The sequence below is a fragment of the Episyrphus balteatus genome, chromosome 3, assembly GCF_945859705.1.
Source record: "Episyrphus balteatus chromosome 3, idEpiBalt1.1, whole genome shotgun sequence".
Lineage (NCBI taxonomy): Eukaryota > Metazoa > Arthropoda > Insecta > Diptera > Syrphidae > Episyrphus > Episyrphus balteatus.
Window position 1 is genome coordinate 53,651,698 of NC_079136.1, and position 19,118 is coordinate 53,670,815.

The 19,118-nt window shown below is 29.5% G+C and overlaps 1 protein-coding gene across 1 annotated transcript; it reads right to left on the reverse strand.

The window, feature by feature from the left end:
* Positions 1–3,912: 3,912 nt before the first annotated feature.
* Positions 3,913–17,458, reverse strand: LOC129914997 (glucose-dependent insulinotropic receptor-like). The gene is made up of 4 exons (XM_055994453.1): positions 17,392–17,458; positions 14,093–14,227; positions 4,307–4,772; positions 3,913–4,252 (listed from the first exon to the last, which is right to left on the reverse strand). The coding sequence occupies exons 1-4, from the start codon at positions 17,456–17,458 to the stop codon at positions 3,913–3,915; spliced, it is 1,008 nt and encodes a 335-aa protein (XP_055850428.1).
* Between the last annotated feature and the right edge of the window lie 1,660 nt (positions 17,459–19,118).

Genomic DNA, 19,118 nt, shown 5'->3' on the forward strand with positions numbered 1-19,118 from the left:
AAGACCATAAAATCGTTAAATTTTAATATTTCAAAAAAGCTCCACACAAAATATCAGCCCAATCGGTTAAAACCTGGAGGAGTTAGTTGATATACTTAAGGGGTTATATCTAGTTGTAAGTGCAAAAAAAAACCTTCTTTTTTGTGGATTTTTTGTGAAGAGGCATTCAATTATATAAACATAAAGAATACATATCCATATAGCAAATTTAATGTTTTAAAAGAATTCGCTGTGCATTTAAAAAAATATTGGGTTCCGTTATTTTTGTAGTAGACCTACTAGACGACCTCTAAAAAAAAAGGTGTCTGGCGGTGAGCAAAATTTCTCCGAAACGGCTGGAGTAATCGGCTTGAAATTTTTACACAATTTTCTTAGATACTTTTGTCATTTAATGAACGAAGGAAAAAGGTTTTTGACAATAATTCGATTTTTTTAAGCCACTTTAAAGTGTAAATTTTCGTGAAAAACAACGATTTTTTTCTTTGGGAAGCCGCCATTTTGTCAAAAATCAAAATTTTGACTATTCCTTCGTTCATTACCTGCATTCGTCTTTCCTGCAAATGAATCTTTTGGTTTTTATAATTTTAAGTGACTTGGATCAGAGATATCTTGCTCACCGCCAGACACCTTTTTTTTGGAGGTCGTCTAGAAGATCTACTACAAAAATAACGGAACCTAATATTTTTTTAAATACATAGCGAATTATTTTAAAACATTAAATTTGCTATATGGATATGTATTCTTTATGTTTATATAATTAAATGCCACTTCACAAAAAATCTACAAAAAAGAAGTTTTTTTTTGCACTTACAACTAGATATAACCCCTTAAACAAACTAAACAAACTCCAAAAGAAAATAATGTTTCTCCTTTGTATTATACACTGATGAAAATGGTGAAACGATTTCGTGGCTACAAAGTGTTATTACCCCTTAAGACTTTTTATAAATGGAAACTCGATATGTAAATGCATATTATGAAAAAACACATTAAAATTTGTTTTTTTTTCAAAGGAAAAAATAACATGTTAAATCAAATTGAACTGCAAAACAAGTATGCAATAAAGTTTCTTTTATTAAGATGCTTTTTTAGAAAAAATATATGTTAAAACTCTTTTGAATTGATTTTAACAAAGAAATACATTTTTATAAAATTATTTTTGAAACAAAAAAATAAAAATTAAATATAGATAATAAGGAATACCTTCTCGAAACAATTATTTTTCAACTCGTAAAACCAAAGTTTCAAAATAATTCAAAAAATGATTTTGGCTTATAATTGGCTTAGTAGTTATGAATTTTATAAGATTCCGTTGTGAAATTTTATTTTTAAGACATAATAAGGGCAGATTAATCCCTGGAGTGCGCGCTTGTAAAATAAAATGCACGACTGGCGCGGCGCCGCACGTACTTGCTCTCGCAGTTCAAAGCACTTTTATGTTAGCTTACTTGTAGATTATAAGAGCTGCCTCTATATAAATTTTTAAGAAATTTGGTTGATGTAGGGGAAGAGACGGTATGGAGGCCAAATGTTAGTTAAATAAAATTTTTTTATTTGACTTGACTTTTTCGAGAAAAACTAAAAATGCAGTTTTACTGCAATTACTTTGAATATTACGTATGCAAAATTTTATCAAAATCATTAGAGCCATTTTTGAGAAAATTGCAATAACTCCATAATAATGTACGGGAAGAGCCGACATCTGCGATTAAAAAAAATGTAAAGACCATATTTCCATTATCCGTATTTTTTGAGAAAAACTAAAAACGCAGTTATGTTAGATCTATGTACAACATTACGTGTGTTAAATTTAATCAAAATCGTTAGAGTCGTTTTCGAGAAAATTGCAATAACTCAAAAATTTTGTATGATAGGTATACGTTCTAAGTGAGATATTAAAAAACAAAAAAAAAAAAATAACCTTGGAAATTACGAAAAAAAACATCTATACCAAATTTCAAAAAAATCCGTCAACCCGTTTAGGCTGTAGCGACTTGTACAGATGGACGCACGGACGCACGGACGCACCGACGCACAGACCGACGGACGTCATGACGAAACCTACTTTTTTGGACTTCTCCATAATCGTAATGTTATTTTTGATTAAAACCTCGAATTTTTTTTTTGACACGAAACCAATAGGTACTTGCCCTATAGAGCAAGTAAAAAAGAAAAGCAAGTACGTGCGAGTGCAACCCAGTTATTCATTTTATCTTTATTTAGGTACCTTTCAACCGAGTTTTTTTATTTTATTCGAAAAACAATAAAAACAAATACTTACTTGTGTAGTTTTTATTATTGTTTTGCGAATAAAATCAAAAATGAGTAGCTACTGAGCATTAGAAAAAACACGCCTTCTACGATAATAGTCCTGAGCAGGGTTCGGACTTTACTTCGATCGAAGTAGATTTACTTCGATTTTGGGAAAAAAATAAAATCTACTTCCCTACTTCTCTTTTTCAGGATCTACTTCTATTTCTTGATTGAAAAATATTTTTCAAATAATAAATTTAGAGAAAGGGATTTAACTTCAATTTTAAATTTGGTCGAGGCATTGAGAAATAAAGCTCAACTGAAATCTCAAATGATGAATGGAGGTCAATTATTCTTCGAATTCAAGATATAAATAAAGTTTATCAAAGTAATTTTGACTGATTTTGGAGAATTCGTGATCAAAAATTTGTTAGATTATGCTGAATCAACCATTTTACCACAAAGCACCGTTACAACCACTAGATGAGAAAGGTTTTTTGGAAAAGATCATAATAAAAAAAGTAAAGAAAAATAATTTTGTTGAAAAATTATTTTTTTACAATAAATTTTTGTAAATAAATGTTCTGAAAGTTTAATTTTGAAATCTAATTCCGAAATTTTGGATCTACTTCACTTTTTTTTCAAATTTGCTTCGAAATTTTGAAATTGAAGTCCGAACCCTGGTCCTGAGATAATGAAGAAAAACTTTTACTTCAATACGAAAATTTTCAAGATGGGGGAGAAACATTTTCCTATCGATTTAGTACATAAACTATCTCAAATAGGGTTTAACCATCTTTTACGGATATCGGATATTTGTAGTGTCACAAAATTATAAGACCACTTTTCTATTATAGCAATTACAGACTCTTGCCTTTCTTCACTATTTGAATGATCGAAAAATACTGAATTATCCTTCATTGATTTTCATAATCAAAATAACGAAAGCATAATTTAATAATTAATCAAATCATACACAGTCATGATATCTTATCAGTTTAACCAATAGTTTATCCATTAGCCAAATTAACTGAGTGTAACTTGATTTTTTGCTAAAATGGTTTGGATATTGATAATATGAAAAATATGAATTAGTTTTAGAGTATGTTCATCTGTTTTCTCATAGATTCAAAATTACTTATCGCAATAAGGCAAATCGTCGGTGAAACCAGAAAAGTGTGTAACTCCATTTTAGCAAATTTTATAGGAAAGCAAAAAAACAAAATCGTTTTGAAGGCATTTGTATGAGTTTTCATTTTCTAATTTGCTAATAAAATAAAAAGTATGAACTTTAAGGGGATTCCCAGTTTAAGGAACGGTAGATATCAGGTTTGTCTAACAGATGGCATTCAAATCTAATTTTCAGAAAATTTGGAGTTACACACTTTTCTGGTTTCACCGACGAAATGAGTTTTTGTTGCAAGTGACTTCCTTATCCGCTGGTTATAGGCTATGTAATATTGAATTCTATAGAGACCACTGGAAATAATTATTTTTTTCTTGTAATTTATAGTGGCTCTTCCATTAGTTTATCACGCAATTAAAGCCTCAAAATAATGGATCAAGAATATATAAAAGGGTGACGTTTATCTTTATTAAACTCTAAATTATTTATTTCACTCATGGATTAGCACGCATTCCTAAAATTACCGACTATTGTTAAAATTTTTCTGTCATCGGTTGTTTTTGACATATTTTCTCAAGCAAACTGGAATACATTTTTTTAACCGATATTTTAAATCCAGGATGCCACCATGCATAAATAAGAGGATTAAATAGACTATTTGTTAAACAAAATAACGATAATGGACCACTTAGTAAATTAATAAGATATTCACAATGCTCGACATTTAAATTCATGTCACAAAATGCTAAGCAAATACTTGTCACGAAATATGGGAACCATGTGATGAAATATGCTCCTGTTGTATAGGCAACAATTTTTACTGCTTTCCATTTGTTTTCGTCATTTAAACTTGGTGTTATCTCAAGTGTTTTTCTAAGAGATATAAATTATAAAAGGGATAAGGATTGCAAATTTGATGAGACTCACCTTTTACAGCAGGACAGACCATACGATCGAACTCTAGACTCCTCATCGGCACAATTCGATGTGATGATTTGTTCTCTTCCACGGAAAATACGTAAATCTGCCTCATGATTTTGGAAACTGCTAAATGTATGGGACCTGCTGTTCAAAGCATTTTTCAAAATTATACTGTAGAGTACCATTATAAGGATCATTGGAACCATTGCCACCGATACAGGAATTATAAAAATCTTTGGTGGCAGTAAGTCTAAATAAAAACAGATTTCTCCATTCATTGGGTATTTCCAAATAAATATTGGAACACATCCGAACATCATACCAAGAAACCAAACTAATAAAATCATCCAATGTGGATACTTTGTTGTAAAATATCTATGATAGTGAAGGCCGTACAGAATGTAAAGATAACGGTCGATTGCTATTAGTCCGATGCTGAAAACCGATGCCATTGTAGCCGTGCCAACTAAGCCTATCAATGAAAATGAGAAATTTTTTATGATTGACAATGAAAACCCAAAAAAGAAAAAAAAAAACTATTTAAAATTACTAATTTGTTAATATCAGTAATGTAAAAATATCAATTGAAAAAAAAAAAATATTTATTGCAACTGAAAAAAATTGGATTAAAAAAATTTTGTATTGCAACATGAAAAATATTTTCATTAAAAAAAATTTGTGTTGCAACATGAAAAATATTTTCATTCAAAAAAAAATTGTATTGCAAATACAAATTAATATTTTGCATTAAATAAAAAAAATTATTGTAAATAAAAAATTTTCTTCATTGAAAAAAAAATCAATGTAAAATGTGTGCATTAAATTTTTTTTTTTCAATATTGGACGAATTTCTTACAATTTTGAATATTTGGCTTTACATTGGGTTCGATAATATAGTTGAAATTGCTAATGTATGGTCAAATAGCCAAAATTGTAAGAATATTAAAAATATATTTATTGCATATTATTATGTATATATACACCGAAAAAAAAATTGATAATAACAGCTATCAAATTAACATTTTCAGTGACAAAAGTCGTCCAACAATTAAAATATCAATTTTGATATTTTATCATATCATTTTGACATTTTTTAATTTTAGGTGGATAGTGAAAATTTCACTTTGACAATTAAAATATCAATGTTGACTAGATTTTACGTTTTAGTTTATTATAATGAAACCTATTTCTTTCCTTTTTATTTTTATTATTATTATTATTTTAAGAATTTTCTTTCTTTTTTTAAAACATTACTGAAAGTGAATATTCTTTACAAAATATTGGTGATATTATTTTTTCTATTATAGTACAGGAAAGATAGACTTTTTCGTGGAACGAAATATAGGACGGCTGAATTTTTCAAATATGAAAGAGGGGTATTAGAAAAGCTTAAGTCCTGGTTTTCGGGACTCCACCCCCCTGGCGAAATCCGCCATTTTGAAAAACGCGAATCGCTCTATACCTCCAAAACTATGTGTCCTAGAGAAATAGTTATCAAGACAAAGTTCTTGGAAATTTAATTATCCTTTTCTTTGTAGTACATTATTTTTCAGATCGGGCAATAGTTTTTAGGTTATGTTGTTTTAAATTTTATTTTTTCGTTTTTTTTTTTAAGTTTTTATCATTAACGGTTATAGTAACATAATTTTTTAAACAGTAAAAGTTATAGACCATCAAATTTCCAATAGTTTGGTATATTTTTGAAAGTCATGCGATGTATGAGTCGAAAGTTATTGATCTGAAAACTATAGTCTAAGTACAGGAAAGTTAGTAAAAAAAACAGGCATTTTGTGGAACGAAACATAGGGAGGCTGATTTTTTCAAATCTGAAAGAAGGGTATTAGAAAAGCTTAAGTCCTGGTTCTTGGGAAGCCAACCCCATGGCGAAATCCACCATTTTAAAAAACGCGAATTGGTCTATATATACCCACTTAACTATTGGCTTGACAGAATAAGTTACTTAACCAAAGTAATATAAATATCTTTTCTTTTGCATTCACTTTTGTTCTGCGTGGACAACACTTTTGAGGTTATGTTGTTTTATTTTTTCGTTTTTTTTTTTTTTTAATTTTTCTCAGTCTCTATGATAAAACGTAATTTTTAGCATCATTTAAGTTGTAGAACATCAAATTTCCATTAATTTGGTATCCTTTTGAAGATTATATGAGTTTTCAAACCAAAGATGCGGAATAATATTTCAATATTTTCAAAAAATATATAATATAAGATGAAACTTAATATTAGCTGCGTTCCTTTGGAAATATTTATCTACTTTTTAGTACTTAAAGCTGCTTTGAACTACTTTTTCAATATAGCAAAAGTAGTTCAAAGTAGTTTTAAGTACTAAAAAGTAGATAAATATTTCCAAAGGAACGCAGCTATTGTGATACACATATTTTGTTTTTAGTCAAACATCCAACTTTTATGATACTAAAAAATTTTGTTTCTATCATAGAGACTGAGAAAAATTAAAAAAACCAACAAAATTTAAAATAAAACAACATAACCTCAAAAGTGTTGTCCTCGCTGAAAAACAGTGAATGCACAAGAAAAGATATTTATTACATGCGCGTAGGAAGGGGGGGTCCTGGGTGGGCCAGGCCCACCCTAGAAAATCCATGGCCCACTCTAGAAAAATTGACAGTACTATGGAACTTTTAAGCCAGAACTATAATTGGAGGAAGCAGTCGGAAGTTATGTCAAATTCACGTTTTTGTTGTTGTTTTCTTTGTCTTTTTGATGAGTTTTCATCCGTCGAGTGCGGTTGCGAGCACTGTTGCCGTCCGTTTTATGTTCATCCGACAATTATAGTTCTGGCTTTAGTCTGGTATTAGCTCCCACTGAGAGTTTTTTTTTCATAATATCGCTTGCTGAGATTTCAACCTATATGGACCTAGAACCAGTGCTAAAAGTCAAATTTACCGAATTCAGAAGATAAAAGTTGCTGAACCATGGATTTAATATTTGTACAACTGGCCCTCAAAGGCCGGATTCAATAACACTGGTCAACAAAATTTAACTTTTTTTTGCCACAAGAACCAAAATATACTTTTCTAGTAGTTTTTGGGGTTCTCAATCCGAATATGAAGTCAGAAAAATTTGATTGGCCTCCGTTTTTGAAATATTACCGTTATAAAATTCTAAAAAACGTCATTTTGGCTGTTTTCGAGGTTCTGTTTTTATGTGGGGTAATTAATTACAAACAAATTTGTAACGGTTATTATAAGAACATATATTCTTCTTTCAAAAACTGTTTAAAATTTCCCGATATCTCTTTTATTGCTCGAGATATCTTAAGTTTCATTTAATAAGCCAAAGAGAAACTAAACTTAATCTAAAGTTCAAGTCACTGGTCACAGAATTTTTGCCACAAGAACCAAAATATACTTTTCTGAAGGTTTTTGAGTTGCTGAACTCAAATCTGCAATCGGAAAAATTCTATTAGCCTCCGTTCTTGAAATATAACTGTTATAAAAAAAACTCTTTTTTTGCATTTTATAACGGTAATATTTCAAGAACGAAGGCTAATAGAATTTTTCTGATTGTATATTCGAGTTCAGCATCCCAAAAACCTTCAGAAAAGTAAATTTTGATTCTTGTGGCAAAAAAAGTTTAATTTGGTTGGTTGGTGTTGTTTCTGATTCAAAGACCACTACTTAAATTTTAAATCTCTCGGGCAATAAAAGAGATATCGGAAAGATTTTTGAAAGAATAAAACTTGTTCTTAAAAGCACCGTTACAAATTTATTCATAATGAATTACTCTACATAAAAACATAACCTCGAAAACAGCCAAAATTACGTTTTTGACATTTTCTAACGGTAATATTTCAAAAACGCAGGCCAATACAATTTTTCTGACTTCAGATTCGGATTCAGCACCCCAAAAACTACTAGAAAAGTATATTTCGGTTCTTGTGGCAAAAACCTTGTTGACCAGTGTAATTAGCTTTTTCAACTTAAAATATTGGCACAAGACTTTATTTTGATATTTAGGCCGTGTGTGAATCGGGTAAAATATTTAGACGAGAATACATTTTTGACACTTTTGAGGTAAAAAGATAATTTCAGTTGTCAAAATAAACATTATGAGTGTGTATTAGGGAAAATTAATATTTTTCAACATACATATTTTATTTTATTGATGATGAAAAAAATTGTTAGTGAATGGCAACACAAAAATAAAATTCACAGGAAAATGTGTGTTGGAAGCTTATGTTAATATTTATAAATTAATTTGACATCATTAACATTTGTTTTGCAGAAAAAAAAAAATATATCTACGTTAAAAATTTATTCAAATTCACACAGGTAAATTAAGCCAAAGATAATTTTTTTACTAACCAGACATTCAAATTTCTTAACTTAACCCAATGCCCAAAATTTAATTTCCTACATTTCGGCTTAGGTTTCAAGAGCACCTTAAGTAAAATATAAAGCAAATAAAATAAAATTGACAGCTTGGTAAGGTCAGTTTTTAAAGCCAATCGCTGTCATATATTTTGAATGAATTCAAAATAAAAGTGCTGTAACTCCATCCAATTGCATTTCGAGATAACAAGCTTTTAAAAAAAGGAATTCCATATACCTAACACCACACAATATAAAAACACAAAACAGTAACTATCAAAGATATATTGCGTAATTGGAGTTGATTCCTCTTTATATTGAATAATATTAACAAAATACGATACCATTAATCAAAAAACACCTTTTTTCAAAAAAATTGAGTTACACAACCATTATTTTTGACAAATTTTAAGTTATTCAAAACAACAGAGCTTGGCGAATAATTTGCCATTGTAGGGAGCAAAGTAAAAAAAAAATGCATGGCTTCAGGTGGACGATATCATCTGGCCCACCCTAGACAAAATCTCTAGCTACGCCCATGATTTATTACCTACAACTTTAATTGGGTAGCTTATTCGAGCAAGTCAATAGTGTAGCAGATATAGACCAATTCACGTTTTTCAAAATGGCGGATTTATTAATGCGGTTGGCATCCCGAGAACCAGGACTTAAGCTTTTCTAATACCCTTCTTTCAGATTTGAAAAAATCAGCTTCCCTATATTTCGTTCCACAAAATGCCTGTTTTTTTACTAACTTTCCTGTACTTAGACTACAGTTTTCAGATCAATAACTTTCGACTCATACATCGCATGACTTTCAAAAATATACCAAACTATTGGAAATTTGATGGTCTATAACTTTTACTTTTTAAAAAATTATATTACTATTACCGGGAATGATAAAAAATTAAAAAAACCGAAAAAATAAAATTTAAAACAACATAACCTAAAAACTATTGCCCGATCAGAAAAATAATGTACTACAAAGAAAAGGATAATTAAATTTCCAAGAACTTTGTCTTGATAACTATTTCTCTAGGACACATAGTTTTGGAGGCATAGAGCGATTCGCGTTTTTCAAAATGGCGGATTTCGCCAGGGGGGTGGCGTCCCGAAAACCAGGACTTAAGCTTTTCTAATACCCCTCTTTCAGATTTGAAAAATTCTGCCGTCCTATATTTCGTTCCACAATATGCCTGTTTTTTTACTAACTTTCCTGTACTATTATAGGTGATATAATTGTTTTGTTATTTTCTCCCAAACTATGTGAAGTAAAATCTTAGTGCCGATCAAATTTTCTCAGTAAATCATACATTTTATATTTTATATTTTACTTCGAAAAAACACAAAGCGCCTTTAAATTAGTACACATTAATAATTTTTTATTTAATATTTTTAATAATTTGGAATGAGAAATTGATATGAAAAAATGATAATAAAATATCAAAAAAAATTTCCAAAATGTGACATTTAAATATCATCCTGATAATAAAAATGTTGTTTTAACATTTTAAATATCATAAAACACATTTTATAGAGCATTTTTGGCTGATATTTAAAAAATGTTAATTTGATATTCAAAAAATGTATAATTGATATTGTATTTCTTTTTCGGCGTACATTTTACATTCATTTTTTTAATGCAGAAAATTTTTATTTTCAAATAAGTTTTTACTTGCTCAATAGGGCAAGTATTGGTTTCGTGTAAAAAAAAAAAAATTCGAGGTTTTAATCAAAACTAACATTACGATGATGGAGAAGTCCGAAAAAGTGGTTTTCGTCATGACGTCCGTCGGTCTAACGTCGGTGCGTGTCGTCACAAAAAGCTGTACATGAAGCTGCAGCCTAAACGGGTTGAGGGATTTTCTTGAAATTTGGTACAGATGATTTTTTTGTAAATTCCAAGGTTGGTTTTTTTTTGGTTGTTAATATCTCGCTTTAAACGTATGCCTCCCATACAAAGTTTTGGAGTTATTGCAACTTTCTCGAAAACGGCTCTAACGATTTTGATTAAATTTAACATACGTAATGCTGTTTGCAGTTCTAACATAACTGCGTTTTTAGTTTTTCTCAAAAAATGCGGATAGTGAAAATATGACATTAACTCTTTTTTAAATCGCGGATGTCGGCTCTTCCCGTACATCTTAATGGAGTTATTGCAATTTTCTCGTAAATGACTCTAACGATTTCGATTAAATTTTACACAAGTAATGTTATACGTAAATCTAACGTAACTGCATTTTTAGTTTTTCTCAAAAAATACGGATAATGGAAATATGACTTTACATTTTTTTTAATCTTTGATGTCGGCTCTTCCCGTACACCGTTAATGAGTTTTTACAATTTTCTAGACTAAATTTGACATACATAATGCTTTAAGTGATTTTAATATATGTAGCTAATTGCGTTTTTTGTTTTTGTCAAAAAAACACGAGTAACAAAAATATGGCGTAAGAAAAACTAAAAAAAAATAATTTCGTATTTTTGCATTTCTTATGAAATTCCTTAAAAAAATAAAATTTTAACTAATTCAAAATATTTTTTTTTTAAACTTTGACATAAAAGCTACTTTTATCATAAGAGCAAGTACGTGCGGCCCCAGTCGTGCATTTTATTTTCTTTTGTTACGGAACCTTGAATAACCCTGCTATCAAATGCATTCAAAAATTTTAACTCAGCTGCATCAGTTTTAAAGAAAATATTACTTTTTTAAACAACTTAGTACTAAAAATTTTTACATGACTCTAATTCAATAAGCCGTAGTGTAAAAAAAATACACTACGATGTTTCGGCAAGTAACCTTAAAAGTTGGTGTGTTAAATTCTCTTTTCAAAATGGTATAACATTGTTGGAAATATTTCATAGATAACCGAGATAAAATTTTTTTTCTTAAGAAATCCGACTTTATAATGAGGTAAATTTTCCATATTATTCAAGTTTTGTACCTTTTCAGAACCTTTCAGAATACAAAAACTTAAATAATATGGAAAAATTACCTAAAAAAAAGTCGGATTTCTTAAGAAAAAAAATTTTATCTCGGTTATTTATGAAATATTCCCAACAATGTTATACCATTTTGAAAAGAGAATTGAACAAACCAACTTTTAAGGCAACTTGCCGAAACATCGTAGTGTATTTTTTTTACACTACGGCTCATTGAATTAGAGTCATGTAAAATTTTTTAGTACTTAGTTGGGTAAAAAAGTAATATTTTCTTTAAAACTGATGCAGCTGAGTTAAAATTTTTGAATGCATTTGATAGCAGGGTTATTCAAGGTTCCGTAACAAAAGAAAATAAAATGCACGACTGGGGCCGCACGTACTTGCTCTTATGATAAAAGTAGCTTTTATGTCAAAGTTTAAAAAAAAAATATTTTGAATTAGTTAAAATTTTATTTTTTTAAGGAATTTCATAAGAAATGCAAAAATACGAAATTATTTTTTTTTAGTTTTTCTTACGCCATATTTTTGTTACTCGTGTTTTTTTGACAAAAACAAAAAACGCAATTAGCTACATATATTAAAATCACTTAAAGCATTATGTATGTCAAATTTAGTCTAGAAAATTGTAAAAACTCATTAACGGTGTACGGGAAGAGCCGACATCAAAGATTAAAAAAAATGTAAAGTCATATTTCCATTATCCGTATTTTTTGAGAAAAACTAAAAATGCAGTTACGTTAGATTTACGTATAACATTACTTGTGTAAAATTTAATCGAAATCGTTAGAGTCATTTACGAGAAAATTGCAATAACTCCATTAAGATGTACGGGAAGAGCCGACATCCGCGATTTAAAAAAGAGTTAATGTCATATTTTCACTATCCGCATTTTTTGAGAAAAACTAAAAACGCAGTTATGTTAGAACTGCAAACAGCATTACGTATGTTAAATTTAATCAAAATCGTTAGAGCCGTTTTCGAGAAAGTTGCAATAACTCCAAAACTTTGTATGGGAGGCATACGTTTAAAGCGAGATATTAACAACCAAAAAAAAACCAACCTTGGAATTTACAAAAAAATCATCTGTACCAAATTTCAAGAAAATCCCTCAACCCGTTTAGGCTGCAGCTTCATGTACAGCTTTTTGTGACGACGCACCGACGCACCGACGCACCGACGCACAGACCGACGGACGTCATGACGAAAACCACTTTTTCGGACTTCTCCATCATCGTAATGTTAGTTTTGATTAAAACCTCGAATTTTTTTTTTTACACGAAACCAATACTTGCCCTATTGAGCAAGTAAAAATGAGAAAAATTAAGATTTGTAGTCACGGCACATGAAAAACCGTCGCAGGGTGACCATTTTTTCGATTTTTTTTCAAATGCTCATAACTCCCAAAATATATGGCTGCGATTTTTTTTATTATTTTTCTGATAACTGTCATCACCTATCCTATCTACCGTTTTCGTTTCGACGTAAACTTTGGGGACACCCTGTATAGACCCCAAGTATATAATGTATTTTTCAAACAAAAAAATATTTTACAATTTTTTAAATATACATAGGTACCTAAGTATCTACCTACATTTATTTCAATTTTTATTTTTGAAAAACTAATTAATCTTAACAGATAATTATTTATTAAAATCCATATTTTTGCTAAAATTGTTGGAAAATTTTTATTTTTTTTTTACATTTAAAACTTGAGTATAATATACCTAACAATTTTTATTTTAAATTAACAAGGAGCTCTTTAATTAGTTTTGACCTTCAAACGTCGCGTCGCGACGTAGGTACATAATGTATGTTCGGCATAACAAAATATTTTTTTTTTTTTTTGAAAATCATGAAAACTATTGTTTTTTTATTATATAAAAAAAAATTTCAAAAATTGAAAAGATAGATCTAGTATAACAATAAGAAATATATGTTATTAAACATGTTACGAGAAAAAGTTTCAAAATTCGTAAAAAGTCGAAAAAAAATTTGTATACATATATTTGTCCATAAAAGGCATAGTTCTAGAAAAACACTCATTTAACAGGCAAAAGTATCTAATATAAGCGATCAAAAAGCTATCGAAAAAATCGGTGTTTTTGAAATATGACAACTCTGCAGGTTGCTGATGTCTCGTATCGAAAAAGTCGTCATTGAATTCCAGGAAATAATTTTGTCGGTTAATTCCTTTTTCAACAAACACTAATTTTACTCTTGACAAATTTGCAAATTTTTTTTTTTTCAAATATACCCAAAAGTTGTAGGAAAAAACAAGAATATAATGATTCACTTTGTAAAGTGCTTTCGATAATCCAAATTAGCAGAAAAGATTGATATGACGCTTATCATAATAATTTATTCTAATACTCCTAGCTGTGCATAGGGAAAGTAGATTTGATAATCCACAAGGGCATTTAATAATGTATGTAGCTATGTAATAACAAAACAAAGCCTTAGTTCCTAAAAAAAAAACACTTATATTACTTTATATTCTTACCTATGCATAGATTACATGAGATTTCATTATGAAATTGATAAGGACATATGAGAATAAATAAAGTTGCAATTCCTATTATCATATCGGCCAATGAAATGTTTCCTAAAAATATATTAGTCGCTCGTGGTTCTTGTCCTACAAGTAGATAATTAAAATTTGTTTACCTTAAGTCATATACCTAGTTATTCAATAATTTGATTATAACTTACCACTTTTGAGCAAAAATCTACTTGAAAGGACGACAAAAAAATTCACACATATTATCACACTGCATAGAAAAGTGTTTAAATTATCAAAAAATTCAATTTCATTCGTTGATTCCTCCATAATTTTTATTTATTTTTGTTTTATTTTTAAATTTTTTTTTAGTTTAATTGGTTTTTTTTTTATGAAAACATTCGTTAAATTAAAAATTAAACTTTGGAAACATATAAATTCATAAATTGTTTAAAATACAAGATTTATAAACATTTGACGAAGTGGCTCTTCAAAAGGACAGGTCGGAAACTACTGATTTTTATTTTTTACTTAATCAACAAAATTATCATTCAAATTCCCACAGTTTTTTTTTATCTTATCAGATAACAAGAAAACTTATCCACATTGATCCAAATTAACTGAGTGAAACGTGATATGCTAATAAAATTTCACAAAAATATGATGTTTTTGTTTATAGAAAAGAGATTAAAGTAAAAGCATTACAACGGTACGAAACGGAAATAAGAACAAGAAGTTTATACACTTAATACTTAATACATTGATATAGTGCGTGAACTCACAATTAATTGAATCTGTTGTTAATTGACTACCTAACATATTTGGAAAATAATTGAATTCCTTGTTTGTCAAAATATTAAAAATAAAATAGCACGACTGCAGGGGCGGACTGGGGGTCAAAGGGCCTCCCGGGACTTTAAGGAAAAGGGCCACAAATACATAATTCACTTTTAAAATTTTTAAAAAGAAAAGTTGATAAGCAGAAACTGTTTCTTGATATTAAGTTTTTTCACGTTTATTGATCTATAATCTGTGAACAGGCGGATCAATTTATTTGAGTGATTAAAAATTAAAAAAATGTACCGGGCTTAGTTATATAACATTCATTTTAAAACGTTAAGGGGTAATAACACCTTGTAAACAATGAAATCGTGCGTTATTTTCATCAGCGTATAAAACAAAGAAGAAGTATTATTTTCTTTTGGTGTTTGTTTAGTTTATTTAAGTATATTAATAGGTAACAGAATAGGCTAATGTTAAATTTTTTAATGATGTGAAATTTTTTAAATGGCGGTGTAGTTCAGGAATGATAGTAAAATCCTGTGCTCCCATCGGGCGACCAACTAACTCCTACAGTTTTTAACCGATTGGGCTGAAATTTTGTGTGGAGCTTAAAAATACTATTCTCTAGTGAAGTACGTAGGATTTTTTTGAAATATTAAAATTTAACGATTTTATGGTCTTTTTTTCAACGAATTTTGTTTTTGGAATGAAATAATTTTTTCAAACTAATGCCATTTCTTTAAAATGGCCCAATCGGTTAAAAACTGTAGGAGTTAGTTGGTCGCCCGATGGGAGGACAGGATTTTACTATCATCCTGAACTACACCGCCATTTAAAAAATTTCACATCATTAAAAAATTTAACATTAGCCTATTCTGTTACCTATTGATATACTTAATTAAACTAAACAAACACCAAAAGAAAATAATATTTCTTCTTTGTTTTATACGCTAATGAAAATAACGCTTGATTTCGTGGTTTACAAGGTGTTATTACCCCTTAAGTGGGTGTTATCTAATATAAGGTCTTTATATATCAATATATCGAATGTCACTTTTCATAAATGTCCACCTCTTCCAAAAATACAAATACAAATCGAAAAAATCTGTATCTTAATTTGTTTGACTAATGTAGAATGTTATTATTATTATTTGATCTCAACACAACGTTCTAGAATGATATTATAGCCCAGGCAAATTAGTAAATCAAATCGCATTTTTCGCAGGACTAAATTTTTTTCGTGGAATGTATTTTGGTGAATGTCCTTATCATAAAACTCAATTTTTTTGGGATGGTAGGATGTCCAAAGCAGCCGCCATCTTGGAAAAGAGGTTGGTACCATTTATATTTAATAGCTCCATTTTTACTCATTTTAGCAATCTTATTCACAATAAAATTATCTAAAAAATGATGTTCTAACGAATTCCGTGGCTATATTAAATTCAATAGTATAACTGGTTCCGGTTTGTCTCGAAAGGTGGGGACAAATTGACACTTTTACTTGCGATATTGGTACTATAGGGCAAGTTAAAAATTCGAAAAAAATAATCGGACTTGAGAACACAATCAGACATGACATTAAGATGATAGAGTATACTAAAAAAGTGGGTCCCGCTATTCTGGTCTGTCTGTAAGTACCGCGAGTTATAGCCTAAACTAATAGAGCGATTTTTTTCAAACTTGGTAGTTAATAGTTTTGGGTGATTCCCTGGAGGACAAATTGAAATTTTTTTTAGGGCCAAAACTAACCGTACCTACCTGTCTTTTGAAAAATCGATTTTTTGAAAACGGGTTGATATATTTTATGGAAATTTCGTTATTATATTATTTCTTATAAATGGCATACCAACTATATTTTTTGAAAATGTTAGAAAAATTTTATATATAAAAAATTATTTTTTATAAAACGGCTTTAACGATTTTCGAAATTTTTTCTGAAAGTTCCTTTTCATGGAAGATATCAAATAGCATAGGTACTTAGTTTTGCGTAAAAGATCATTTAAAACGGTGTTTAATTAATTACAAAAACAGATTTTATTTATTTTGACGACTTATAGAATTCCTTAAAAATATCAAATTTTAATTTTCCCTAATTTTGTTCAGGGGGCCTATTACATAATACGAAACGAACGGCAAAACAACGATAGCCACGACAAACGATAGTCGCGACAAAGAGCGACTATATAAAACGATAACGCATAAAAGAAATTGTACCAGATGAAACAGGAAAAAAAATCCTTTTTCAAGCGCAACTAACTTCACTCCTATTTGTGACTGTCAAAATTGGCTCAGTAAACAAACGAAAAAAAAGTAAATTAAATTTCTAAACTTTGCTAAAAATGTGTTTTCAGAGTGTATTTGTAGATTTTTCACAAGTGGACATAAATAAGAAAATACCTAATATAATTATACTTGTGTTTAAAAGAACGTACGCGCTTATCAAGATCGATGTATTTTTCCGGAGGTGCACTTGCATTGAGAGTGTCTGCGAAAATGTTCCAAAGTAATTTGGATTTAACCTTGGCTTGGACTTGGGTGTTTGGCAAGGTCGGGATTGTTTTCCATACATTTGATAAGCAAATCCATTTATTAACGGCCTATTAAATGTATAACATATTTTATTATTTTCATACTTCATTTCCAAATACAATGTATTCACATTTTTTTTGCCGAACAGGAATATCACTGGCAGACACGAAATATTTTTTTAACAACGAATAAAAAATGTTTTTATTTACATATTCTCCTCCAATTAGTTTTTTATTTTAATTATTTCAAGAGGAATATCACAAGCAGACACAAAATATTTTCCACAACAAAACCAAAACGAAAGCCAAACGACAGCAAAATGTCAGTCGTATTGAAAAAACGAGTATCGTTCAGCCTTAAACGATTTTCATTTTACGCAGTCGCGTGTCATCGTTTTTATACGATAATCGTTTTACGGAGTCGCTTTTCAACGATAACGAGCCGATTTAAACGATAATCGTTTTAAGTAATAGGCCCCCAGTAAAATTCGTTAACATCAGAGTTACTTTTACCATAAGAGCAAGTGCTATATATTTCACAAACTTTTGAAACTATAACACTTCTAATTGCACTGGTTTACAGCCAAAATGGACACTCAATCCCACTATTTTTACTTGCTCTATAGGGCAAGTGTTGGTTTCGTGTAGAAAAAAAATTGAGGTTTTAATCAAAACCAACATTACCATGATGGAGAAGATAAAAAAAGTGGGTTTCGTCATGCCGTCCGTCGTCGGTCTGTCCTACGAGCTATGGCGTAAACGGGAAGATATGGTAGATGGATTTCCTTGAAACTTGGTACAGATGATTTTTACCTATTGTTGCAATCTTGTATTGCCTCCAAAATTTTCCGAAATAAAACTCAATTGTTTTTTGAAGGTGGCACTTGTTGCCGAAATATATTGATCGAAACAAAAAAACAATTGAGTTTTATTTCGGAAAATTTTGGAGGCAATACAAGATTGCAACAATAACATTAACTAATTTTCCGGAAAAACAAAATCCAAAACTAATTTTTACCTAGTCCAAGGACCCGTTTTTTTCAATATACCGTTTTAGAGGTATTGCAATTTTCTCGAAAACGGCTCTCGAAATTTTGTGTACGTAATAGTCTTTTGGATTCTAACAAAACTGCATTTTTAGTTTTTTCTCAAAAAATTCGGCAAACGGAAATATTGCAAAAATTCTCATATTTTTTAGGTTTCTATAATTCATCAAACCATAAGCCAATTTAAATCAAAATTTTCAGGCAGGTAATTCTTATCATTTTAAAGTGTAAAATGCAAAACAAAATTTTAAAAAAGTTTCTATTTTAAATTTAATTTTTTAACTTTATATTTTTTTAATTTTTTTTTTCTCGGAACTTAACAAAATCTTAAATTTCCAATAGATATTTAAGATAAAGATACTTTTAACTACAAGAGCAAGTAAGTGCGACCCAGTCGTGCATTTTATTTTCTTACGTGCATTGACCTAAGGGTCTCGGAAATTACATTACAAAATATTACGATGGATACGTTTTCGAGACATAATTTCTCAGTTTTTTGTCGTTGTTTTTTCCCAGCATAGTTAGTACCCATTCGGGCAATATCTTGAGTAATAAACGACCAATCTGCACAGAAAAACCGGCCCTGATAGCTGAATAAATAAGCAACAAACACTAAAATATTTTTTTGGGTCACTGCAGATGTTTAAGAGCAATGTATAAAAAGATTTTTAA